Here is a 27305-nt window from a genome sequence, read left to right as displayed (position 1 = left end):
ACTTTGTATGGGTGGTATAATTCATTGCTTCATTTTCTTCTGGAACCCTGGGGGTTTTAGGAAATTCTTCTTAAGGAATACTTTGTTGTTTCTTGATTTGTGTAACAGCCTTCGTAAGTTACCATGCACATAGCCAATAAAGAATCTTTACATTCTGTTAATTGGTGTATTTCTGTAAATCCTATGACCTTCCTGATAACATCTTTGCACTGAGACAAAAATGCAAATTAGAGATAGAAGTTATATTGAGGGAAAGTCCCTAGATCTTCGTGGCCCTGGTTATTTGAGGGAGGGAAAGGAAGTCAAAGTGAAGGAGAGTATTCCAAAAATTCCAAGATGGGTTGACAGGCTATCTTTGACATAGGATTGTGAACTTTTGCAACTGGAAAATGAGAAAATATTTATTTCAACAGCGGATTTCTTTTTCTTTTCTTTTTTTTTCTACTTTCTGTCTCCTTCCATATAGTTTGGCTTAACTGAGAAACAGTTCTAGTTCAGAATGGCCAAGTTTTAAAATTTCTTGTTGATTCACTAAGATATACCTAAGAATGGCCTAGGAAGCAGTCATCTGGAAAAAGAAAAGAAAAGAAAAGAAAAGAAGCAGCAAACTCATCTGAGACTTTGGAAACCATATTTTTGTCTAAGAGAACTTTGTATTGTATCCTGCTTTATGTGACATATTTGTTAAATTTTCATACCCTTTTCCATTTATTTGATTTCATGATATACTAAAAAAAAAAAAAAAAAAAAGATTTATTTATTTATTTTAGAGAAAGGAGAGAGGGGGAGAGAGAAAATTTCAAGCTGACTGGGGATTTGACCTCACAACCCTGGGATCATGACCTGGGCCAAAATCAAGAGTCAGACACCCCACCAACTGAATCACCCAGGTGACCCTAGGCAGAATTTATTAGACAGAACTACAAAAATTAAGATAAATTATTGCCCAAATAAAATAACCTTATGTGTTTATCACATTATTAGGCTCTGAAATGATCTGAGAAATGAAACTTCCTCCCATGTAACTGGGGATCTTTGATCTTAAAGTGGGTTAGTGCTGCTGACCTAACCCTTTTTTTTTTTTTAAGATTTTATTTATTTATCTGACAGACAGAAATCACAAGTAGGCAGAGAGGCAGGCAGAGAGAGAAGAGAAAGCAGGCTCCCTGCTGAGCAGAGAGCCTAATGTGGGGCTCGATCCCAGGACCCTGGGATCATGACCTGAGCCGAAGGCAGAGGCTTTAACCCACTGAGCCACCCAGGTGCCCCGACATAACCCTTTTAAACATTCAATGTACTTTTAACTGGATTCTACCAATCTGCCTCTGTTAGTTTGTTCTTTGAAAGCAGTCAAGAAGTTGCCTGTTTTGATAACAGTTTGTGGGGTTTACAGGTATCAAGATATAGCTTAAAGGCAGTTTGTGGTTATGTGTAAGAATTTGAAACAGAATGGTCAATATAAGTTTTCCAAGAGGTTAAATAAATAATCTCTATCTCTGTCCTGCTTCTCAATCTCTGTCCCTCTTTCCGTCTTACTCTTCTCCCACTCTCCTGGGTCTGAAAGACTCTCCATCTTGATTCAGGGGTTCTCACTTTATCAAATTACTGCTCTTTATATTTTCTTTTCTTTTTAAAGATTTTTAATTCGTTTATTTGATCCATGAGGGTAGGAGGAATTGAGAGGCATTACCCTAGAGATGCTGAAACAGAGTAACATCATTTGTGATACTGCCTTAAGGTATCCAATCAACTGAAGGCTATTATGGAATGCTGAAGGGTGGATGCTCAGTCACCGCCCTAATCTTCCGTATAGAATGCTTGCCCAGGGATGGAGTCAAGTATTCTGGAATGCTCTCTTAAAGAAAGGCATATGTCTTAATCTCTCTCCTTTATGCCTTAATAGAAATTAGCTGTTCCCCCAAAGTTAATGTATGCTTCCCTGTTATATCTATGTCCAGTTAATGGCCTCAGGTTAAATTGGTCAAGATGTATCAGTTACAATCCCACCTTCCCAAGTCAATAAATAAGGCATCCATATTTTCTCTACCATTTTTTAAAATATATCGATACTTGTTATTGGTGAAAAACTGGAATATTGAACACTGGGTAGCCTCCTAAGAAATGCACGAGGAATCATTAACCATCAGTTAGAAAATGAGGGCTGCTATCACCTCCTCATTGTGTCATAAATTCCAATTTAGTTACGTACATAATCACTTTTCTACTCTCAACTATTGCTTGAGCTTCTAGTATTAACTTCTAGGGGATGAATGTCTAATGTAGTGAGGTGTCCCAGTTTCACACCCCAAGTGAATTATATGTGATACAGTGCATATTTTAAGCCTGATCATCCCAAACATATTCTCCAAAAGTTTTAAAATGTTTTTATATAGCTATTTTTATATAAAGTACTTTCAGCCAAATACAAAAATAATTTTATAAATAAGTTATATGTCTATAGTGAGGCCTGAAGAGGCTGGGAGTGCTGTGAAAACAAGCAGGATTTGGGGGTACATCAAATATTAAAACAAGAGATAAGGCCAAGAAGAAAAATAATAGAAACTGTCTCTCCTGACTTGTTTTATATAGTATAAAATGATGAAGAAAATAAAGGAAATGAGGTACTGAGGAATTAAATGCATTTAAATATATTTCAACTTCATTTGCTATGTTTGAACATGGTGTATGTACCCTACTTGGCTTTAGCTTGGCAGCAGGGGGTCATCTGAAGTGGTGAAATCTGGAAAACTCCAATAGACCAGCGGCACCCAGGAAAAAGAACTACTTATGTTCCTGAGCAGCTGCCTCGAGGGGAGAAGGGTAGGGGATTCAACATCCTATAGTGTATGGGGTATACCACACAAATAGCTCTTCTCCACCTTCTTCTTGTGTAGCCACAGACTGTTGTATATTTTAAAATAAACACAACAAATTTCATGCCCTTATTATCTCCAACCACTCCTTCGACCTAAAATTAGCACGTGCAGTCATAGTTTAGTGAGGCTAATCAGGCCTAGAAGGAAATATGAAAAACACAAGTCACAAGATTTGAAGAGAAACCAGAGTTTCAATTTCTCAGATAATATGAACAAAGGGAAACATGTCCTACTTACACAAATAAAAAGTTCTTCCACTTAAAAATCTGGGTAGGACATGTGGTTCTGACAACGCTGGTTGAACTGCAAAGTACAGACATTTCATTCTACCCACATGAGGAACCGGAACAATCAGCTCATTGTATAGTATATAGAAAAGCTTGGTACTTAAATACTTTAACTGAATGATTTTCAGTGAGGGAACAGAAATGAGTAACTTTTACTATCTCTCTCCAGAGAATATAAAAGAATGATGTTAAAAATATTTAAGTCTTTACTCTATGAGCATACTGAAGATCTTATTTAATGGGATCTTTCCTATGAACCCGTTGGTGGATGTGGAGGTTGGAGCTCTGGCTGAAGCCTTTCCCACACTTGCTGCACTCATAGGGCTTCTCTCCAGTATGCACTCTCTGATGGATGAGGAGTTTTGAACTCTGGCTAAATCCCTTCCCACATTTGCCACAGTGATAGGGCTTCTCTCCAGTGTGGACTCTGAGATGGATGCGGAGATCAGAGCTCTGGCTGAAGCCCTTCCCACAGTCATAGCACTGGAAAGGCTTCTCGCCTGTGTGTATGCAGCGGTGAATGTGAAGGTTTGAACTCTGACTGAAGCCCTTCCCGCACTCCCCACACTTGTAGGGCCTCTCCCCCGTGTGGACTCGCTGGTGGATGTGCAGGTTGGAGCGCTGACTGAAACTCATACCACACTCCCCACACTCATAGGGCTTCTCTCCAGTGTGCACTCGCTGGTGGATATGCAGTTTGGAGCTCTGACTAAAGCCCTTGCCACACTTGTCACATTTATAAGGTTTCTCGCCTGTATGGACTGCATGATGAATGAGCAGACTTGAACTTCTTGTGAAGCCTTTCCCACACTTGTCACACTTATAGGGTTTCTCATCGGTATGGACTGCTCGATGGATGAGGAGACTGGAGCTCCTTGTGAAGCCCTTCCCACACAGCTCACATTTGTAGGGCTTTTCCTCTGTGTGGTGTCTTTGATGAAGCAGTAGTTCTGAGTGCTCACTGAAGTCCTTACCACACTGACTACACCTGTGTAATTTCTCTGCAGGGTGGATTTTCTCACATGGATGACCATCTGAGCTGTTGTTATGTCTCTTCTCAATGTTGTAATGGTTATAGGGTTTCTCCTCTGTATGAGCTCTCTGATGACTACGACTGACCACTCGTGATTTCCAACCACAAACATCTTTGCAGTTATAGTCAAAGAGATCCAAAGACTCTTTCAATTGGCCATTCTGGCAATTTGCCTCACCAGTGACCAATGGTGAGACCAGTTCTGTTACATCAGACATAAGTTTAATTTGAAGGTTCTCTGAACAATGATCCATGGGAGGACTTTCTCCCTGCAAGACTTTTCTCTCAGTGCTTTCTTCAGTTACAAATAGACTTTTGCTTTTCTGAAGATCCTGGGGCTCATTTTTACAGAACGTCACTGAGGAGTCCTGTGTGGTCATTTGGCTTGGGACTTTCAAAGACAAATATTCTTCATTCGCCATGTTTTTTTTAATCATTACTTTGAAGAGTTACCACACTGCTCTTATTTCTGGAAATATAGAAGATGCCCGTCCCTACTTCTGATAAGGGGAAAAAATCTAGTTCAGGATTCCTGCATACTTCTCCTGGAAGATTCGCAATATAATCCCAACTCTGTTATTGTATCTGTTATCTTCTAAAATTAGCCAGCAGAAAAGCCCCTATATAATAGATCCATCCCTAAGTCCTTTCTCTTGAAGACTCTCCATAGAATTTTCATTCAAGTCTCCTAGGGAACAAAGAGAATTCAGTGATAAGAACACACAAAGAGTAGATTTCAAGATTTTATTTTATTTTTTAAAGATTTTCTTTATTTGTCAGAGAGAGAGAGAGAGCGCGCGCGCGCGCAAGCGTGAGCACAAGCAGGGGGAGGGGCAGAGGCAGTGAGAGAAGCAGGATCCCCACTAAGCAGGGAGCCTGATGCCGGCTGAACTCAATCCCAGGACTCTCTCGGATCACGACCTGAACTGAAGGCAGGTGCTTAACTGACTTAACTGACACCATCAAGGTGTCCCAGATGAGAACTGGATTGCCTATTGCCTGAAGAGTTAATAACTGAAAAATGTTCAGTCTTGTCCTTATAGTCATATCCTTTGGGTTAGTGTCAGAAAGAGAAAACTTAGCTGTACAAGACATCTTAGCTTGTATAAGAACCTTGTCTTGCCTTTTAAGCATAGTCAATAAAAGTGTGTTCCCCTACCCTGCAGACGCTATGAATTCCACGTCCTTGTCACAAATAACATTTCATTTCACTTCACTAAACTTTAATTAAATTTGTATTTAATTAGTAACCCACTTTAATAGGTGCTGGGTATACAAGGAAGAAAGAGAAATTCTTTTGCTATTCAAGCTAGAGCTTACTGCGAAGAAAAAAAAAATCAACAGTAGTAACACTCTAAGTGCAAAAACAGATGCATGCACAACTAGTCATGGGAGCACAGAGTATAGACTCGACCTGAATCTTGGGGAAGATTTCTGGGAGCAAATATAAGGGAGAGTAAAAAAAAAGTGAAAATGTAGAGAAAATCTGACATGCCCAGGAAAACTGTATGTAACTTCTTATGGAGGCTATAAAACAGGTGATAGTGGTAAAGAACGTGCCCTGGAAAAGAAGACTGGAGCCAGAACAAAGGACTTTGTGTGTACTACTAAGGATTTAGGGCTACAACTCTCAGGGATTTAAAATTTAAGGACTTCAGTGGGGAGTGAAATGCCTGACTTTGTGATTATAAACACCATCAGAAATAAGCAAGACTTTAGGTAGTGAAACAACTGCTGCAGCAAATCAGAAGCAAAATGATAAAATGATAAGGATGGTTACGGAGAGAAAGGGAGAGATTCATTCTAAATCATGCAATGACTAAACTTGGAAGGAGGCGCCAGCAAGATCTTCAAGTTCTTTGCTTGATTGACAGTATGAGGGTATAAATGGTAAGACAGGCTGGAGCTGGGAAGAGGGAACCAATAAACACAAACTTTGACTTGTTTAATTTGTGGTGCTGGTAGAACATTCTTGAACTGTTCAGTAACATGGGTCTAGAACTCAGAGAGAGAGAGAGCTGGGCTAGGAATGCAGATTTTAGACTTACTAGTATGTATGTCAGTCAAAATAATTAGAGTGAATATCTTAATATGACACTGAGATGACAAAAAAGAAGTCCACAATAGTCTTGGAAAAAAAGAAAGTTTGCAATCAGCAGAATAAAAATGTTGAGGAACTCCGAGATGATGAAGAGTAGGTGGATGACAAATGATGGGGTAACTAGAAAAAAATCCAAATGCACAGCTCAAATCACATACAGAAGGCTTCCAAAAGACTAAGAGATCTTCTCAACAAAGCCTAGAAATGCAAATTCCAAACTCAGAACCAACAACTATAAAAAGAGGTTGATCTTGGAAACAGGTTTATTAATTCACATTAGGTCTTTCTTTCTCTTTCCTTCCCTCCCTCCCTTTCCTTTCTTTCTTTTCTGTTCACTCACTCCTTCATTCATTCTATTCAAGTATCTCTTGAATACCCACACCCAATGTGGGACTTAAACTCATGATCCCAAGGTCAAGAGTCACATGCTCCTCCAAATGAGCCACCCAGGCGCCCCTCACGTTAGGCATTTCTAATGGCTTGACTAGTTGTTGCCATTAGTAGTACCACTTCCCTAAATACCTTCCCTGCCAAAAATGAAATCCTGGATGGCTCAGGGTAGTGGCCCACACAAAGCCTCAAGAAAGAATAAACAGCCAGCCAAAGAAAGACTTCTAATGGTATTATTTGGGCTGGAGAGAGTAGCAGAAGTTGAGGTAATACTGAACCTACACAATGACAGGGTTGATTAAAGTACAAAAAGAAGCAAGTGACTCCACATTTGCCCAGAATAAAAGCTCAAGCTAACCCCTGAAATGGGATTTCTGACAAGGGAGATACCTCAGAGCTAGAGCTTGAGAAGCGTAGGATGTCCCAGGTAACTCATTGGACTGAAAAGGCAACATCAAATAGGTGGTTGTAGAATCACCCTCCGTGTGGATTCTTATAGTCACCTCAAGCCCAATCAGCAGATGCCTCCTCTGTAAGGACAGCATGAATGCACCAGAGAGGGTCAAGCATCAGCTGAGGAGGTATAGTCCAGTACCATACCGTGAATATAAGACTTTTTTTTTCAAAAGATTTTTAAAAGATTTTATTTAGGGGCACCTGGGTGGCTCAGTGAGTTAAAGCTTCTGCCTTCGGCTCAGGTCATGATCCTGGGGTCCTGGGATCGAGCCCCACATCGGGTTCTCTGCTCAGCAAGGAGCCTGCTTCCTTCTCTCTCTCTCTCTCTCTCTGCCTCTCTGCCTACTTGTGATCTCTGTCTGTCATATAAATAAATAAAATCTTTAACAACAACAAAAAAAGATTTTATTTATTTATTTGAGAGAGAGAGAAAGAGAGAAAAAACACAAGTAGGGAGGAGGGGCAGAGGGAGAGGCAGGCTCCCCATGGAGTGGGAAGCCCAAAGCAGAGCCCTGATCTCAGGATCCTGGGACCATGACCTCAGCCAAAAGCAGACACTGAACCAACTGAGCCACCCAGGTGCCCCGGAACATAAGACTCTTGAAAAGAAATATGAGATCAACATAATAAAAATAATATAAGCAGACCAAAAAAAAGTAAAAAACAAACATAAATGAAGATTGGCTTCAAGAAATAATGAACAGAGGAAACAGAATTTAAACGGTACATAATTAAAATCCCAAAGAAATCTGAGAGGATATCACATTTAGAAAAACAATATAATCTAATAAAATATAAACACATTGCTATAAAAAATAATCAGAATTCTTTTAAATTAACCCAAGGATTGAAAAAGCAACAACTGTAATAACTAAGATCTACCGGGCCCATGTGAAGCACTCAGGCTCTAGCTGCATTATCACGTAAGAGAACTCATAGGACCTCCATTCTACCCATGAGGAAACCCAAGGTTGAAGAAGTTAAGTGACTTCTGTCGTAACTACTGTCAGGGAGACTGCTCTTAAGGTCTGCAATCTAGATGGGTCGAGTAGCAAAATTAACACATGTTTAATAAGTTTTAAGACTGAGAGATCCTCCTAGAATGTGGAGTAAAAGGACAGAAAGATGGAAAGATAAAAGTAAAAGCCCATATTGTAGGAGTTCCATGAATACAGTGAAGACAAAATGAGGGAGAGAAATGATCAAAGCACTAATAGATAAAAATCTCGTAGAATCCACAATTCATGGCTAACTGAATGCTTTTAGTTATGTGGGAAACCTCTGGATTTCAAGGAAAGAAACAAATCCCAGAAAATGCTAAAAGCATCCAGACAGAAAAGGCAGGTTGTGTGCAAATAAATGAGAATTCTTTTGACACTGAACTAACAACTAGCAATGCTGGATACCTAAGGATAACTGAGCAGTATCTTCCAATTACGGAGAAAAAGTAATTGTGAAAAAAATGATACATGATACAAGAAATAGCAGTGAGTAAAGAAGTCAATAAAACAATGGAGTTCAATCAGTTGTTGCTATACAAAACAATAATTAACCAAATTAACCCAAATGTTATACAATAGTCTGGGATGAAATCACCCCAAAGTTAAAAAGCAAACATTAGCTTTAGGAAAGGAAAAATAAAAAAGGAACTATAATCAATAGTGCAGTACTTGACCCTGCAAGGAACAAGAGTTATGAGGTCAAAGCAATGTAAGCATCAATCACTGATGTGACCCTGACATAAAATCTTGGAGGGTGCTGCCTGCCTGTGTTCTCTCTCTCTCTGACAAATTAATAAAATATTGAAAAAAAAAATCTTGGGAGGATGGGCATGCTGGGGAAATAACGTAAAGGAGCTAAATCCTCATGTGTGATGTAAGAAAGTCAATACAGAATACAAAATATTGATAAACTGAAAAACAGCAGTATATTATAATAAACTCTAACTATACTGAGAAACCATTTTCCACCTGTTACCCAAAACCTGAAGACACAATGCTTGTTAGTGTAAATTTGTATCACCCCAAAGAAGGACATTTTGACAAAATTATCTATCAAAATCATAAATGTATGCACTCAGCATTCCAGCTTGGGGGTTTTATTCTTCAGATTTCCGGGCAAACTTGTGAAATGATACCTGCAAGATTTACTCACTGCAGATGGCTTGTGATAGCAAATGACCATAACCTGGAAAAGAGGAGTTAGGGATATGAAGGAAGGCTTACACTGTGCACCTTTTTATTTTTGCAGTATAATTTTAATAATTTAAAAACATTTAGTACAGGGGCGCCTGGGTGGCTCAGTGGATTAAGCCGCTGCCTTCTGCTCAGGTCGTGATCTCGGGATCCTGGGATCGAGTCCCGCATTGGGCTCTCTGCTCAGCAGGGGGCCTGCTTCCCTTCCTCTCTCTCTGCCTGCCTCTCTGCCTACTTGTGATCTCTCTCTATCAAATGAATAAATAAAGTCTTAAAAAAAAAACATTTAGTACATTTGGGAATGTTCAAAATTTTTTTGTACATTTTTCCCAGCTTTATTTAGGTGTAGCTGACAAGTAACACTGTGTACTTTATGCTTTTTTTTTTTTTTTTTTAAACCATATGAATGTATTTGTTCCTTTAAAAAAAAAAGTAATGGGACACCTGGGTGGCTCAGTTGGTTAAGCATCTGACTTCAGCTTAGGTCATGATCTCAGCGTGCTGGGGTCTGGGCTCTGTGCTCATCGAGGAGTCTGCCTCTCCGTCTGGGCCCCCTGCCCCTGCTCGTGTTCTCTCCTCCCCTCTAGCTCTCAAATAAAATCTTTAAAAAAAAAATTAGTAACTGCATATTTTCAAGAATTAAAACCAAGTGACTATGAGAAGCCACCCTATGGCATAAGGAGCAGCAGAACAGGGAGAATGGCTTTTATAATTAAGACTTTTGATAGAATTTGCTTTACCTAGGTGAATGTATTATTTGTTCACAAATTTTAAAAGTAATGGCAAAAGAAAAAGGAAAAGAAAAATAGTGCAGTTTGGAACAGTTAAGAAGTCACGTGCTGGGCCAAAGTTATTAAATGGTCAAAGGACATTGCCTCAACGTTCTTGCTGTACAATACCTGGGAATGACCGCAGAACTGGAAGGTCTATGAAAATCAGTGGGGGCGATATTGTATTAATGGTAGGTTCTATAAATAGTTATGAAACCTTGTAATATTAGTTTTTAAAAATATTTAAAATATTATGAAGAATGAATATTTAATATTAGAAGAAAATGCTGATGTAATGAGAAAAGGGGTTCTTTTACAGGGAGTATTTATGTCATAACAGAGATCTCTCAGACATACTGCATAAGATTGTCAGTTGAAAAATACATGTAGGGGGCGCCTGGGTGGCTCAGTTGGTTAAGCGACTGCCTTTGGCTCGGGTCATGATCCTGGAGTCCTGGGATTGAGTCCCACATCAGACTCCCTGCTCAGCAGGGAGTCTGCTTCTCCCACTGATCTCTCTCCTCTCATGCTCGCTCTCTCTCTCTCTCAAATAAATAAAATCATTACAAAAAATTTTTTTTAAAAAAAGAAAAATATATGTAGTATAATCTTATAAAATTTTAACACATATATTTGTAATATACATACCTATGTATGGAATACATAAAAAAAGGATACACTATCATTAGTGATATCATTTCATAATAATTCTGTGTTGATTCTTTGAGATTTTTATATCTTACTTGCATTAAAAATGTTGGACAACCACTCAATTTTTTATCAATTAAAAATGAAAACCCAGCACCAAGATTGAAACTAGAAACACATATCCTACTTCGTTTTTCCTCCATTGCAAAACCACTTTCTACACAGCAGTCCCACTGATACTGGATAAATTGGATCATACCACTATGTTGTCCACTGGCTTCCCACTGAACTTAGCATGAATCCACACTTTTTACCCGTGCCTTCAATGCCACAAGTGAGCCAGGCCCTGCCCACCATATCTTCCCCATTCTGTTCTTCTCAGGTGCTCCCTGAATTCTTGCCACACTCCTTCCAGGTCTTGGGTTTTTCCCTTGCATTATTCTCTCTGCTTGGAATATCCTTACCCTAACCAGTCACCTGTGTCATGCCTATGAAGCCATTAGATCTCAGTTGAAATGTCACGTCAGAGGCTTTCCCTGAAACTTTCAACAATCACTTGTCTTGTCCCATACCTTCATTCTCTCAGGGCACACTATTTTATCCTTCACAGGACTTAGCAGTTTATAATAATATATTGTTTACTTAATATTTCTTCTTTGCTAAACCCACAGTAGTCAAATTTTAAATCTTGACTATTATTACCCAGTATTAAATAGTTTTCCCTCCAGAAACTTGGCTAGAAACAAGGAAAATAAATCAGACTTGTAGATCCAATGGTTAATATAAAAGCATACAAAAAATATCCAATCAGATCTGATGAGACTGTGAGATATAAATCGGAAGCTCTGAGAAGGGAGTCAAATGGAAGCAGTAGTCAAAGGTTTCACACTAGACTTTGAATAACATCTTAAAGGACCAAATTAATCAGGAAGCAGAGCACGATAATCATCAAAGTTTCTAGAGAAATCCAGGTAGGGAGTTTTGAGGTTCTAAACCAGCAACTAAGGGTAATTCCAGGTTTTTTTTTTTTTTTTAAAGATTTTATTTATTTATTTGACAGAGAGAGATCACAGTAGACAGAGAGGCAGGCAGAGAGAGAGAGAGGGAAGCAAGCTCCCTGCTGAGCAGGGAGCCCGATGCGGGACTCGATCCCAGGACCCTGAGATCATGACCTGAGCCAAAGGCAGCAGCTTAACCCACTGAGCCACCCAGGTGCCCCTAATTCCAGGTTTTTATATGAAGAGTGACATGATAAATTATATGTTAAGGGAGATAAGCCTACTTGCAACATCCAACTTGAGCCTGAAGAATGATGTCAACAATCTGTCTCATTGTTACCACTGTTAGCATTAAGTGGACCTTTTTAGAGGGCAATCTGTGAGACCTGCATGTTAATAAATTTAAAAGAACTTCAAGTAAAAAAAGAATTGATGAGAGAATTACAGATGCTGGGGATGGCGGGGGATAAACTTTATGGCTTATTTCTAATCTAGTTGGCTGGTAGGATGTTAATACTAAAAAAGTGGGAATATGAGAAGTTAAAAAAGGAAAATAACTTAGAAAATTCTCAATACACTGAATGTGAAGTGACACTGCATATTCAAGTGTAGATAGCCCATAGCCAAGAAAGTACATGGGAAGAGAGTTTCATATGAGGATAGGAAATAAAAGACATTAAGGATCATTGAGGCCATTTTTGCGTGTGCTAGCTCTTTGCGGAAGGCAGACAAGTGTACAGACAGATACAGTGTACATTCTCAACAGGGGCAATGTTGACACCAAGGGGGTGATAACAACAAAAAAAAAAAGGTTGAGAAACACTGATAAATGGTGATCTAGAGGCAAAGGACCTTTTAAGATTTCCAAAGCTGGAGGGAAGACAGAGAAGCCAGTGAACATGCAGAGAAAAGTAACAGGAGAAAGGCCAGAGGAAACAAGAAAACAATGACTTCATACATATCAAAAAATTTGAAGGTTAAGGTGAACACTATCAAAGCCATCAGAAGAACTGGTAAATCTCAAAAAAAAAAAAAAAATTAAAAAAGGAAAAGCTCTGAAAGGGACAAAAGTTTAATACTGACCTCCAGGTAAGCAATTCTGGTACAAAGATAAAGCACAGGCGTTAGGTTTACATAAAGGAAATAGAAACATGGGACTCTGACTACTTACAGAGACCCAATTCATTCTGTGGTGCTTACCTTGCTTCCCAGGTGTAGCTGAAAATAATGGTTTGAGAACCACGGGTATGAAGACAAAAGCAGGAAAAAGCCCTGAAAGCCACCATCTGTCCATGTGGACAAAGGTAGGAAAAAGCCCTGAAAGCTACCATTACAGGCTACTTCTTTTCAGTGGTTTTTGTACAATGTCCATTTTTACTACAAAATGGCAATTTCACATGGTTTAATCTAGTATGTATATATGTATCTTATAGTCTAAATGTTTTTGAGAAAAACTGTGTCAATTATACCCATATCATTCTCTATGGTATGAAATTTTGTCCCCTCACAAGTTTTGCCTGATATTCAGAAGGGGAGATGGATGAACCCCTGAGTGGGAAGAAAAGAAGCAATGGAAATTAGATACCGTAGGGTAGGGATATTTAATGAAAATAAAGTCCAAGCCAAGATGGTACAAGGCCAATGTGGGGAAAGTGTGGGAAAAGATAAGAGTAACAATAAGAAGGTGTAAATGGGAAAGACAACAACTGTCTGAAAGGAAGAGGGGAAATAAGTGAATAGACAAAGGTATGTCAGTATGTGGAAAGTATCTTTTGAAGGCCCTGGCTTTCTTCACAGACCAGAGAACTTCAGAGAGAACTCAGAATATTTCAAAAGGGACTCCTCTTCTATGTATTAGTCTGGGTTTGTAATCTGCCACAGTGCCTAGCTGATTTCTCTGGAGTTCATTCTCCCTTATATAATGATCTTCACCCTGCTCTGAGAGATTACATCTGGGAAACAGAGGGATCAGATAACTATGTATAAAGCAAAATCATTCCCAAGAGATGGTTTTATAATGGACATGGTTTCTAAGACAACTCAGTAAAGCTACATTCTCTGATTTTTAACAAGACAAATTCTTTGGCTGCTTACAATAATCAGAAACATACTTTGTGCCAAAAGGAAACTTTGAATCCTAAACCACAATCCCTGGAGTCCCAACACTCTTTAAAATTGAAGAAACAAAGAGTCCAGTGGGCAGGTATCCAGGCTCTTGTTCTTACCTACGGAGACTGCAGGTAACTGGCTGTAGTTCTCCAGCATCACAGCTCGGTGCAGCTTCCTCTGAGTGGGGTCCTGGCAGCCCCACTCTGCCTCAGTGAAGCCCCCAGAGACATCCTTGAATGTTACTAGTTCCTAAAACATTAAGCACATTCCTCCTCAACTGACAACTGTTTGCACAAATGCCCTGGAAGAAAGGTGGGGCTGGTAACACTGGAGAGGGTGAGAAGGGGACAGAAGAAGAGTATAGTTCAGGGAGCTGAGTCATCTAAGTCAAGTTTTGTTAGATCAGCTTTCCTTTCTCAACTACTTTGCTACTTCTATCCAAATCCTTCCCCTCCTGCCCACAACTCACTCAAGCTCAAGCTGTCCAGTTACTGAATCTTTTCTTGTCACTGTCATCTCATGGTCATTGCTGAGTTGTCCTTTCCACCCCAGTCCTACCATTCTGACAACCTCAACACTCAAAAGAGAACAATTTGCTGAATGCTCTAACCTTACATTTCTTAATTTCTTCATAGTGCTAGTCATCCCTGTCTCATTTCTTTACACTCAAAAACCATGACCAGGGCCATTTTACTGTGTAGACCACTCTGCTTTTGAATACTAATCTCTTAATAACCTACTCCCTAAAAACATCTTCCTGACTTTTTTGTTCTTCCTCTTCCATCACATCTGGTTTATCAAGATCACCACCCTGAACTCTTCTGCTTTTTTTCTTCCCAGTCAAAGTATACTTTTGATCTTAAGTCTTTCTCTGGTCCTATCAAACATATGTTCTTTCTTGTTCTAAACTAAGTACTTGAACATTTCTGGAAAAAAGAAAATAGCACACATGCACAAACCATAAGATACTCTCCTTAGGTATTCCCAAATATTTACTTCCAGGCATGTTTCTCCTCACCTCCAGGCTCCATACCTTTACCCAACATCTGCACTTGAATGTCTAAGAGGCACTTAAAATTTAATAGGCCCCCATGGAACTCTTGCTCCCAACAATCTCCATCAATATCTGCTTTTCCCTAGGGGTCCCCACTTTATTAAATGATCACATAACGCACCCAATTGCTGAAGCCAGTTTCAGAAGTCATTTTGATTCTCTCCTCTCTCCCTCACATTTTATTATCACCAAGTTCTACCTCTAAGATGTATCAGAATCTACCCACTTCTCTCCACCTTGCACAGGTATGGTTATAAGCCCCAGCCATCATGAAGTTCCAACTGTACCAACCTCCTAATTTGTCTCTCTGCTTCCACACTTGCTCCTCAACAGAATGAATTTTCTACATAGTAGCCAGGGTAATCTTTTAAAACATATACCACCTCAGGGATGAAACCCTCCAAAGGCTTTGCAATGGATGTCAAGTAAAATCCAGATCCTTCATCTTGGCCTACAGGGTTTTACAGACTGGGGTCCTGTCATTTCTCCAATCTCAATCTGAATCACTCCTTCCTATCTGCCACACTCAGCCCCAGTGACCTTGCAGGTCCTTGACAACATCAAACCCATCTCAACTTAGGGCCTTTGCACTGGCTGTCCCCTCTGCCCAGAACGTTCTTTTCCCACATCTTCACACACCTGGTTCCTTATCTTTCAGGTTTCAACCAAACTGCCAACTCCTTAGAGAAGCATTTCCTTAACTGTCTAATCCACAGTGGAATCCAGAAACCATCACTTCTTGTTTTAATTTCTGTATACTACTTATATCTTACCCCATTTTCTTATTTATTCATTTGGTTTCTTATTTAACTGTCTCTCCCCACTAAGATATATATTCCTTAAGAACAGAGAGAGGTTTGATCCTTATATCCTCAAGGCCTCAAGCAATGCCTGGCATCTGATCGGAATCCAGACGTTTAGTTAACTTCACAGTAACACTGGTTCCTTCCAGCGTTCTCTTGATGGAGCAACACTTCTCAAACTACCTCTGGTGAAGGACCAGTTTATTTTGAAAAGTTTCTAATGTGTCACACTTTTGTCAGATATTTTTGCAAAATACAATAAAAAAGAGTTACTAGAAATAAAAATCCAGATGTATAAAATATCAGTGCCATTTAAAAAATATTAGATTCAACAGACAGAACATTTTTAAACACTTTCAGTTTCTCTCCTTATCTGTATGCAGACTGGTAACAAGCAGTCTGTGGACTGGCACCAGCCTTCGGGCCACACCCTGAGAAGCAGAATGACAGAATGTGACTGAGAACTGAGTGAAGCCAAAGCAGCAGCTCAACTTGGGCCAGGGAAGTACCGGATAACCTTCAAACTCTGACACCTCAGGCCTGAGGGGCACTACCCACATACTTCTCAGGAAACTGAAGAAAACCAGGCTGCTTGCAGGAGTGACCGGACTATCCTACTTATCACCAGTGGAAAAGGTAATAAGGGAAGCTGGCAGTTTCCTCCTCCACTGTGTCTGAGGAGAAAGAGATGAGACTGGGCTCAAGAAGCCTGCAAGATCGGTGGCACCCGGATGTTGGCTAAGCATCCAATTCTTGATTTCGGTTCAGGTCATGCTCTCAGTGTCCTGGGATTGAGCCCCGTGTTGGGGGGGTCCACACTCAGTGGGAGTCTGCTGGACGACTGCCCTCTTCCTCTGCCCCTACTCCCATATGTGCTCTCTCTCTCCCCTTCTCTAAAATAAATAAATGAATATTAAAAGAAAATAAAAGAAAAAAGCCTGCAAGTGCCTGTGCAAAGATGGGACAGAGAAGGTGTAGAAGTGGAGGTTGCTGCCTCAGGGAGCCATACAGACACCCATTAAGACCACAGCACCTAGGGAACATGGAGCTGTAGAATTAGCCCCTCTCAGATTTTCTTCTCAACCTCAGAGAACAAGGCTGCTTTCTGTCCAAGGTTAACCTGTCCCGATGCATGCTCCAATCCATTTCTTCCTTCTGAATCTAAGTCCATCAGTTACCTTTTTTCCTTTCATTTGTTACCATTTTTCCACTCAGTCATCTGGATAGTCTAAGACTCCTACCAACCTCAATAATATTCAAACCACTTCAGATCTTGTCAACTCATTTCCCAAATTTCTCTCCAAAGTGTTATCTCTTCTTTATTTTCACTGCCACTGTCCTAGGTAAGGCCCTCATCTTACCTAGATCACAATAACTCCTTACCAAGTCTTTAAAATACAAGTTTTGTCATCTTTCATTCCACAGGCTGAAAGAATCATTAATTTTTTAAGATCTCACAGACAAAGTGGTGGGGAGAATTCCATGCCAGGAATGGAAAGGGTAAAAATATATATATGTATATTATGTATATGTCTATATAATATATAAATACAAATAAATATAAATGTATTTATATTTATATTTTCTTTTTGAAAGGATATATTAATTGACTATTAACTCTGCAGTAGATTGAAGGTTCTTGGATAAGAAATGGTAGGACAGGGGGTGCCTGGGTGGCTCAGTGGGTTAAGCCTCTGCCTTCCGTTCAGGTCATGATCTCAGGGTCCTAGGACAGAGACCTGCATGGGGCTATCTGCTCAGCAGGGAGCCTCTTTTCCGCCCCCACACCACCTGCCTCTCTGCCTACTTTTGATCTCTCTCTGTCAAATAAATAAATAAAATCTTTAAGGAAAAAAGAGGGGTGCCTGGGTGGCTCCAGGCCACCCAGAGGGAGGCCACCCAAGAGGGAGCCTGCTTCCTTCTCTCTCCCTGCCTGCCTCTCTGCCTACTTGTGATCTCGGTCTGTCAAATAAATAAAATCTTAAAAAAAAAAAAGGAAATGGTAGGACAGTGGGCCAAATGAAAGGAATCAGCATGACAAAGGAAAAGGGAAAGAAAATAGTGGTTCTGCTAAAGACAAGCTGGGAATGAAGGAATCTGAATAATTAAGAGGGCCTCCCTGCCCCCCATCCCGGCCCCACTATCAGTGGAGCTAATAAATTACACCCAAGATAGACTCAGTATCCTGAAGGCCAACCAAAGGGGAAAGTCATGGGACTAGCTGTTTCCTTTCCTGTTCCCACCTGACAAATGTCAAACTCTTTAAAACTACATGTATCATGTGGCTTTCCACTTCTTTTCCAGAGCTCATCTCCCTGGATCCAACAACTTACTTAAAGGTAGGAAATAGTAATGCTGAAGTCAGGAGATGGACAAGAGCTGTCATCGCACTGGATTACCTGTAGTCAACCAAATGTCATGCTATAATCTAGAATAGCCCTTTACATGCTGCTTCTGCCTTGAGTTGTATTTCTCCCATCCATTTTGCAACTCCTAATTTCAGGACAATAAACAACTACCTTTCTCAATCATGATCTCTTCCAAGATCTCATAGTATTTTTCACATCTCTCTACCAAAGATATAAAATCTGTCTTCCAAATTGGCTACAAGATTCTAAAGGATAATGGCCATGTTCTGCTAATCTTGAAATCCCCAGCAACTAGCTCAACTGACTAGGAATCTAAATGATATTTATAAATTCATATTCAACTTAAATGAATAATGAAAAGATACAAGTAAAACTGAACTTCAAGATCATCAAGGAAACTCATACTTTTACAGATGAGAAAACCAAGGTTCATGACAGTGAAGTAACCTACTCAAGGTCAGAAAAGGAGGGGTTAAATTGGGACTTGTCCCTTTCAGCAGAGTCAAGGACAATGTCTGGTACCTAAGAGAACACTCAGTAAGTATTGGCGGAATGAAGTCCTTTCTTTAAATTCAAGTTATTGGGGCGCCTGGGTGGCTGTGTGGGTTAAAGCCTCTGCCTTTGGCTCAGGTCACGATCCCAGGGTCCTGGGATTGAGTTCCGTATGAGGCTCTCTGCTCAGGAGGGAGCCTGCTTCCACCTCTCTCTCTGCCTGCTTCTCTGCCTACTTGTGATCTCTGTCTGTCAAATAAATTAAAAAAATAATAATAAAAAAAATTATGGTATATGGTATATGTTATTAACATATACAAGAATCCCAAAATTTCACTGTATTAGCAACTCCCAACTTCATGATAAATAATCTTCATCAAGGACCAGGTAGAGGAAAAGGAGGGAAAATATAGAGAGCGCAGGGTCTTATTTACATAAATTTCCCTTGAAGTTCTCAACTCCCTTTCTAGGCATAGAGATGGCATTCTCAGGACCTTGAGGCAGCTTGCTGCCTTCTAAACTGATTTTTATAAGAGCTCATGTTCTCTTCCTATGTATGCAAGAACTGTATTTGCCAAGCAAAAAGATGGTCTTGCTGGTAGTGGTATTAAGAAACAATTATTTCTTCCTTAAAATCCAGCCTGATATTTCGCTCAAGTAACTTCTGGTGTAATTGATTTATTTAGTTATGGAGAGGGAAAAGCACTGAGATGGAAGACATGGGGTTTCCTTCTGACTCTGCTGCTCTGCAACAAAGGACACTGTGTTTCCCTTCAGCTTTCTCAGAATTAGAGCTCTTCTTGGTAAAATGCCAGCACCAAGGCAGAGAGGGGGCTGGCTGATCCCTTCCATTTCAAACATTCTGTGTCTAAGTGTCAATCTTGAGGTAACTTTCTAGGAATGGTTTTATAGAGACAAATGAGCAATCAGTTTCTTAAAAAGTGCTACTCGGTAATTTAACAATTTATTGTACCAATTAAACATGTAGATATTTTGGTAAAGGGAACAAAGCAATCAGAGCATAAAAGATGAATAACCCATCTTACGTACCTTAATGATGCTCACATCAAGTATGCAGAGAAATATCTCACAATAAATCCAAGAAATCTTTGGATGTCCAAAGGCCAATGGGAGTAAAAGAAAAAAAAAGTGAAATTCTCCTTTTAGTAGGTTTGGGGTTGGAGGGCGTGCCTATGACTTTTAATTCTTAAAAACACACACAAATAACTCTGATGAACATCCTGCTTAGAAGCATTTCTGGGACTGATTTGGTAACTACTGGGCTGGCATTTAACAAATTTTTTAATATTTAGTAAATGGTTATTGTTAATATGTGTATTTTATTTTTTTCATACATGGAATCTGCTCATGAAGAAAAGCACAATTTATAATTCTATTTGTTTTCCTGAGACCACTGAACACTGGCCAGAGCATGTGATAACTGATTAACTTTCAATTATAAGTGAAAAGTCTTGGCAGGAAAAGGGTAACTTTGAAAGAGGACCAGGCAAAGATGCTGTGTGGAGTCTTTCAATAGAATAGATGAGTGCTCTGGGGAGTGGGCCAAGTTCATGGAGGGAGGGTGGTTCAGTGAAAAATGATGTGTAATTTAAAGGAAGCAGCCACCTGTGCAGACTCTGGCAACATCATTTGATAGCTACATGTCCTCAGTATATTCATGTCCTAACACCCATTATTTATAAAGTGTATGTCTCACACTGAAGTCTGACAATAAAAAGAATGTACAGAACAAACACAGGACCTGGCCCCAGATAGGCACTCAATTAATTCTGATGTTCTTCCTTTGCTCCAAGCAAGAAAGATTATGTTCATTCTCGGAGACAAGGTATTTTCAGAGAAGAAACCCCAACTCACCTGGAATTTGGTCATTTCCTCCTCTCTGGAAGGGCAGAGTCCTGGAATGGTAGAGTTAGAGAAAGAGAGAAAGCCATGAAAATCAGGTCCACCTTGCAGGAATACAGACTTGCCACTCCAGAAAGACTGTAGGAAAAAAGTGCTCCTGCTACTAATCCCTTTTCAGTCAGCCCCTCACATGCCCTCAGAGACGCCTCCCTCACCTCTCTCCACAGGGCTTTGAATTAAACAAGCCAAGCCTCCCCAACGAAGCCACGAGGGTGAATAAATTCCACCGCCCCCAGTCACACTAAGATGTGTCCATTTGCTCAGGGTTTCTGATTTCTGCCCTGAAGTTCGAGAAAGACCAGTAGGGGCTCTTGGCTTGGATGCTTTGCTTCAGAATGAATTTCGACTCCCTGAGGCGCTTTCCCCGACCTGTCTCATTTCTGGGGTGGTAGGACAGTGCTGTGGGGACAGAAACCTGGGTCCCTCAAAGAAGCCCCTCTCGGTCGCCTAACGTCCACCGAAAACCGTGGAATAAGGCCAGTCACCGCACAGAAATGGCCGGTGCGGCCAACTACGGAGCCTCTAGGCCGGCCAAAGCCAAAGCTCAACCGGGCGAAAGACTGGCCCCTCGGAGCCGCATCCACTTCAGCGTTGGGGACCTCAAACTCAGGTGATCACAGCCAGGTCTGACGGACAGAGCGGCGGTCGCGACGCCTGGACACACGTGCAACCCCGGGCCGCACCTCCTCCAGGTCGCGCGCCCTCCCACAGCAACCGAACTAGGCTTCCGGGTGTCAGCGGCCCTACGCCTCCCCCGAGGCACTCCCATATCCCATCCACCGGACGCCTCGCTGTCCGCGGCGCTGGCTGTCCCATCCTGAGCGTCTCACCTCCCACGTGGAATCCGATACCTGGAAGAGCAAGGACTACCAACACTGACCCGCGCCCGCGCCTAAGGGCTCGGAACTACAAGTCCCAGAAAGCTGGGGCACGGCCACGCCCACTTCCGGCACTCGCTTCCGGCGAAGGTCCGAGCTTCGTGGGCCTTGGGGCCGAGGGCGGGTTCCCGTCCCTGGCGTCTGCGTGTACTCTGCTGTTCTTTGAGGTTGGGGACTAATTTGTTCAAGTTACCTTACCTTTTCTTTTTCTTTTTCTCTTTCTTTTTCTTTCTTTTGTTGTTACAAACTGAAGAATTATTTTAGGAATACCTATTAAAGGGTTTTTTATTTTGCTGAAGGGCTTCTGGCATGAAAAAAATGTAAATATCACCTGTTATTTTGTCTTTACCCTTAAAAATATTCTGAAACGAATATATGCTATTCGGCATCACCATCTTGACTCCAAAGTTCATGCATTTGGCAAACACGAGGGCCTACAATGTTCCAGGAACTTGAAAATCACTGCGGATATTAAGCTTTAGTGGGGCAAACAAGCAATATTTATTTATACATAAATGGTATAGTGTGTTATAAAGTGATAGTGGGTTACGGAAAAAATAGAGCTGAATTGGAGGGTTAAGGGGTGCAGTGTGTGTTGGAGTGGGTGTGTGGTGGGGTATGCTTTGCAGTTTTAAATGGGGGTTATTGGAGCAAAGATACTGACGTGAGGTGATCAGTCTTGTGGCATTCAGAACTCTTTCCTAAATGTGCACACACAACTATGCACAGACATACTTTTTAAAAAGCATGGGATCATGCCATATGTATGGGCTTATTGTTTGCTTTTAAAAATTCGATAGTACTTAATACTGTGTATCATAAATTTACCAGTGAAACAAACCCTACCCCCTTAAAGCCCTTCTAACTGTTAAACAGCCTTCAAGGGGGAGAAGACCAAAATCCTCCCAGGCTGCACCTTCATTACCTTCACCCCTTGCTGAGGGGCACAGGGCCACTTCCAACTCTCCCAGGACATTCCCTTCAGATTTATTCTGGGAGTTAACTGTTGCCTGGACATCTCCTCTGTATCTTCCCCCTTCCTTGGTGTATTAGTGTCCAATTGCTGCTGTAATAAATTACCGCAAACCTAGTGACAAACAACAAACATTTATTTTCCTACAGTTGTGGAGGTCAGAAGTCTGAAATCAATTTCGCTGGGCTAAAGTCAAGGTATCAGGACAGCTGGTTCCTTCTGGAGGCTTAGAGGAGGATTTGATTGTCTTTTTCAAAGTACATTTGATAGCCTCTATTCCTTGGCTGTGGTTTCTATTTCCATCTTCAAAGTGCTTATCTCCAATCTCTGCTTCTGTCATCACATTACCTTCTCTTGCGCTGACTTTTCTTGTGTTCTTCTATGAACTCATGTGAGGCCTTACATCAGGCCCACCTGGATAATCCAGGATAATTTCCCTACATAATGATCTTAAATCACATTCACAAAGTCCCTTTTGCTGTATAAGGTAACATCCAGTTTCTTCGGATTAGGACAGGGACACATTTGGGTGACCTACTGTATTTGGAGAGGCTGCTCCTAAGTTGCTTTCCTACCTTTTGTCTGGAGAACATAAAGTATCTCCCTAGGACCCTACTGCTCTCCTAAATATTCCTTGATCCATTGATTCTGTCACCCTTGCTGTGACACTCACTTTCTGATGTTCTCAGTTACCTCCTCAACCAATTTAGAGGCCATGGCTCATCACTATTGTTAGTCCTTTGCATGTCCTGTCAACTCTCTTGCCCATGTCTCCCTTGGTTATATCTCTGGATAAAACACCAAACCTGGTTGAATCCAATTTTCTGCCTGTTCTGTGCTTGCACTTGTGTAGTGGATGTGGCCTTAGAAAAACACAGGGCCAAGGTGACTGGTGTCACTTTCAATTTATGACCACTAAGGTCAAGTGGGCCCTTAATGCTGCCCAGCTATCCTACTACATTTGCTTAGTCCATTCATTCTCTTAACAATTTCATAGCTTCTCCTCACTCTTTAAGCCTCTAACAACTCCTCCCATTTCACTCACAGCTGATGACTTTGCTTTCTATGAGAAAAGAAAACTATACTGTCCTACAAATCCATCTGCCCACCTTTCTCTACTGGAATCTGTACACTCTACTTTCCATTCTGAACGAACAGCCTCAGTTCCTATTTAAGAAAACTCTCCATTTGCACCCTGAATTGTATGGCATTCCCCTCTCTCTTCTGTATTACCAGGTTTTCATTCCATACTGAATCAGCAACATGCAAATGAATATGCTGTAATATTCTATAAAATACTTCTTTATCCTTCATCCCATTTCTCTCAAGCTATTACCCTATTTCTCTGATCCTCTTTATTGCAAAACCCCTCGAAAATTGTCTTTAAGAGATGTTTCCTGGGCGCCTGGGTGGCTCAGTGGGTTAAGCCGCTGCCTTCGGCTCAGGTCATGATCCCAGGGTCCTGGGATCGAGTCCCGCATCGGGCTCTCTGCTCAGCAGGGAGCCTGCTTCCTCCTCTCTCTCTCTGCCTGCCTCTCTGTCTACTGTGATCTCTCTCTGTCAAATAAATAAATAAAATCTTTAAAAAAAAAAAAAAAAAAAAAGAAAATAAAAAAAGAGATGTTTCCTATTCCCATTCTATTGAATCCACTGCAATTAGTTATTACCCTCTAACAATCCAATGGAAAAGTCACCATTAGATTTCAATATCCTATATTCAAAAATCTATACATCAGGGCGCCTCAGTGGCTCAGAGGGTTAAGCCTCTGCCTTCAGCTCAGTTCATGGTCTCTGGGTCCTGGGATCGAGCCCCACGTTGGGCTCTCTGTTCAGCAGGCAGCCTGCTTCCCCCTTTCTCTCTGCCTACTTGTGATCTCTGTGTGTTAAAGAAAGAAAAAAAATTTTAAAAAATCTATACATCAAAGACTTTTAGGATAGGAGAAATTGACAAATTACTATCAAACTTGGGTATTTTGACATACCTCTTACAGATAAAAAATGAAGTCAACAAAAATCTGCTGGGGTTGTACAAGATCAGAAAAACACTGTTAAGCCTGATTTAGTAGGTAAATATAGAATAGTGGACCCCCGAAGCAGAAAATAACTTTTTAAAAAAATGTGAAAAAGGGTGCCTGGGTGACTCAGTGGGTTAAGCCTCTGCCTTTGGCTTGGGTCGTGATCTCGGGGTCCTGGGATCGAGCCCTGCATCAGGCTCTCTGCTTGGTGGGGAGCCTGCTTCCCCCTCTCTCTTTGCCTGCCTCTCTGCCTACTTGTTCTCTCTCTCTCTCTCTCAAATAAATAAATAAAAATTTAAAGAAAACGTGAAAAAGTCACAAAAATCCTATTAAAAATGGCAAAATATCAACAAATTTCAAGGAGTTTATATTACATAGTCAACTTGCAGTTATGAAAATGGACTTTAGATGGATCCTCTCTATAGATGCTATGAATATGCTCTCTATAGATGCCATGAATCTGCTGCTCACAGGGTTTCTGACATCATCTGCCAGAGTGCTGAGCTTTTTTCTGTCCATCTAAGAGCTCCAAATATTACTTCAACAGCAAAAGCTGACCACCAATCCTGTAAAGATGGCAGCCATCTGAGAAAGGCCTGGGAGGCAATGCTCTTTGGAATATGTAAACCATATATTGTACTTTCATATAAAAACCAATTAGAGCATTAGAACATGTATCATGTATCATCTAGTGGGCTCTTCCCACTTTCCAAGAATCTAAGACTGTGTCACCTGGATTATTTTGACTTCTATAATGTGCAACCAAGAACCTTATCTTTCCAATACTATCACCATTTTATAGATTTAGAAAACTAAGACAAAATGGAATTTTCCTGAAGTCATTCAACTTGTTACTGCAAACCCTGCTAAGCCAAGAGACTGCCTCTTGTCAGGGCAGTGCTTTTTTTCCCCTTTAAAAATCTGTCCCTGGGGTAGGGTGGGGGTGGATGGGACCATCTAAAAGTCCAGCTTAAAGTTCTAGGGAGGGAGATAGGGTCAGATGGTTAACAAAGGGATATAGGGACAGACCTGAGACTTACGTCCTACTAATAGGGCAACAGCTCTTCTCAGACTCTGCTGTTTGGAACAGGAAAAGGCCCACTTGGAAGAACATGTTCTTGAGGTAGTGAGGAAGAAGAAAGACCAGAATGGCAGCCTGACCAGATACCAATGAAAATCCCAGTTCTATGTCTTTTAACAAATTAAGCAAATAATTAGCATATATATGCCAAATACCTTACCTTTATCTTATGTAATTTTTTCATACACTTTAGGGTGTTAGTAGGGTAGGAAGTGTGATGCCATTTTGCAGCTTTTATATTTTAAAAGTTTCAAGAAACATATTTAGTGTCTCATAAAAAGTTTTCCAATTTCATAATAAAGGTAGAGTATGGATTCAAATCCAATTTTTTAAAAAAATATTCCAAAGCACATGTTCTCCACAGTTGACTCCCTTTATGGGGGTCCCGCATTTCCATGTAATTTTCCCCTTCAAGACTTGTTTTTCTCAATTATGAAAGGGACCCAGTAACCACAGCCCTTTTCAAGGAAACCCCCAAGAAGGCAGAGGGGATTAAACTGTTTCAGGAACTTTCCAGGGTTCTGTATGGTTGAAGATAATTATCACTGAAATGTGGTCCATTGTACTTAGAAAATATCAGAAGATGTTTGTAGGGATGAGTTGAGGGGTCTCAGAAGGGGTTGTTATGAGGACAAAAATAATCATACCATGTTCTGCACAGTTTAGAATCCCTGGAGAATGATCCCTGGAGAATTTCTTCCCAGGGTGGTGCTGGGACTTTAGGATTATACTGAATGGCATTCTGCTGACAGTGATCAACCTGCTTACAAACATATACCTTGTACTCATTCACACAAACTATAACATAAATATAGTCTGTACCCCTTCACAGCCTGTTCCTATACAACCATATACACAGCACGTGCTTACATTCTCACCCATTATTGTCTGTGCGAGAATACACTATTATTCCCAATTTTTTTCAGTTCATATATTTTTAAAACTTTTTATTTTGAAATAATTTTAGATTCACAGGAAGTCAGAAAAAAATGTACAGGGAGGTCCCTGTGTCCTTCACCTAGTTTCTTCTAATGGCAGTATCTTACATAACTGAATTTCATAATTTTCAGGATATAGATCCTATACATGTTTTGTTAAGTTTACACTTAAGTATTTAATTTTCTTAGGAAAGATCATAAATGATATTGCATTTTTAATTTCAGTTTTCACACATTTATTGTTTAGTATATAGAAAATTGATTAATTTTTATGTTGCTTTTGGACCCAGTGACTTTTTAAAAAAATATTTTATTTATTTATTTGACACACAGAGAGAGAGATCAGGTAGGCAGAGCAGCAGGCAGAGAGAGGAGTGGGGAAGCAGGCCCCTTGCTGAGCAGAGAGCCCAATGTGGGGCTTGATCCCAGGACCCCCAAGATCGTGACCTGAGCTGAAGGCAGAGGCTTAACCTACTGAGCTGCCCAGGTGCCCCTGGACCCAGTGATCTTGCTGAACTTAGTGGTTATCAGAGGGTTTTCTTTTCTTTTCTTTTTAAATTATATATATTTTTTGAGTGAGAGAGAGCATCAGAGGGAGAAGCAGACTCCCCATGGAGCTGGAAGTCCGATGTGGTACTCAATCCCAGGACTCCAGGATAATGACCTAAGCTGAAGGCAGCCGCCTAACCAACTGAGCCACCCAGGCACCTCAGAAGGTTTTTTTTTTTTTTTTTTAATTGCTTTTTTTTGACATTGTTCACATCGAAAATTATGTCATCAATAGAGATAATTTTCCTTCTTTATTTCCAATCTGTATCCCCTTTATGTTTTTTCTGACTTATTGCACTAACTAGAATTTCCCGCACCATGATGCTTAAGGTGATGAAAGCAGACATCCTTGTTTGTTACTGTCTTA

The 27305-nt window shown here is 40.6% G+C and overlaps 1 protein-coding gene and 1 long non-coding RNA gene across 11 annotated transcripts in view; one reads left to right on the top strand and one right to left on the bottom strand.

The window, feature by feature from the left end:
- Positions 1 to 18317, top strand: part of LOC132016608 (uncharacterized) — a 64004-nt gene extending 45687 nt beyond the window's left edge. For 2 of the 3 annotated variants that reach the window (XR_009403957.1, XR_009403958.1), the window contains exons 3-5: positions 12967 to 13058; positions 16104 to 16356; positions 18025 to 18317. This is a non-coding gene — a long non-coding RNA (uncharacterized LOC132016608). The remainder of the gene's footprint in view (positions 1 to 12966; positions 13059 to 16103; positions 16357 to 18024) is intronic. The other variant, XR_009403956.1, reaches the window with a different exon arrangement.
- ZNF239 (zinc finger protein 239) lies at positions 897 to 21421 on the bottom strand. 8 transcript variants are annotated; one of them, XR_009403953.1, is made up of 5 exons: positions 21335 to 21421; positions 20457 to 20497; positions 19632 to 19688; positions 3114 to 4884; positions 897 to 3013 (listed from the first exon to the last, which is right to left on the bottom strand). XR_009403953.1 is itself a non-coding variant. In XM_059398077.1 (5 exons), exon 5 carries the CDS (start codon positions 4631 to 4633, stop codon positions 3395 to 3397), a length of 1239 nt encoding a protein of 412 aa, XP_059254060.1. In that variant the 5' UTR covers positions 4634 to 4884; positions 13980 to 14112; positions 19632 to 19688; positions 20457 to 20497; positions 21335 to 21421; the 3' UTR covers positions 3026 to 3394. The 8 variants fall into 8 exon arrangements, 7 of the variants coding, with proteins under 7 accessions (XP_059254060.1, XP_059254059.1, XP_059254062.1 ...); XM_059398077.1 differs by lacking the exon at positions 897 to 3013 and adding an exon at positions 13980 to 14112 and having other exon boundaries at positions 3026 to 4884; XM_059398081.1 differs by lacking the exons at positions 897 to 3013; positions 21335 to 21421 and adding exons at positions 13980 to 14112; positions 21188 to 21328 and having other exon boundaries at positions 4529 to 4884.
- Positions 21422 to 27305: the final 5884 nt, after the last annotated feature.

The sequence above is a fragment of the Mustela nigripes genome, chromosome 4, assembly GCF_022355385.1.
Source record: "Mustela nigripes isolate SB6536 chromosome 4, MUSNIG.SB6536, whole genome shotgun sequence".
Taxonomy (NCBI): Eukaryota; Metazoa; Chordata; class Mammalia; order Carnivora; family Mustelidae; genus Mustela; species Mustela nigripes.
This window is presented reverse-complemented; position numbering and strand designations above follow the sequence as displayed.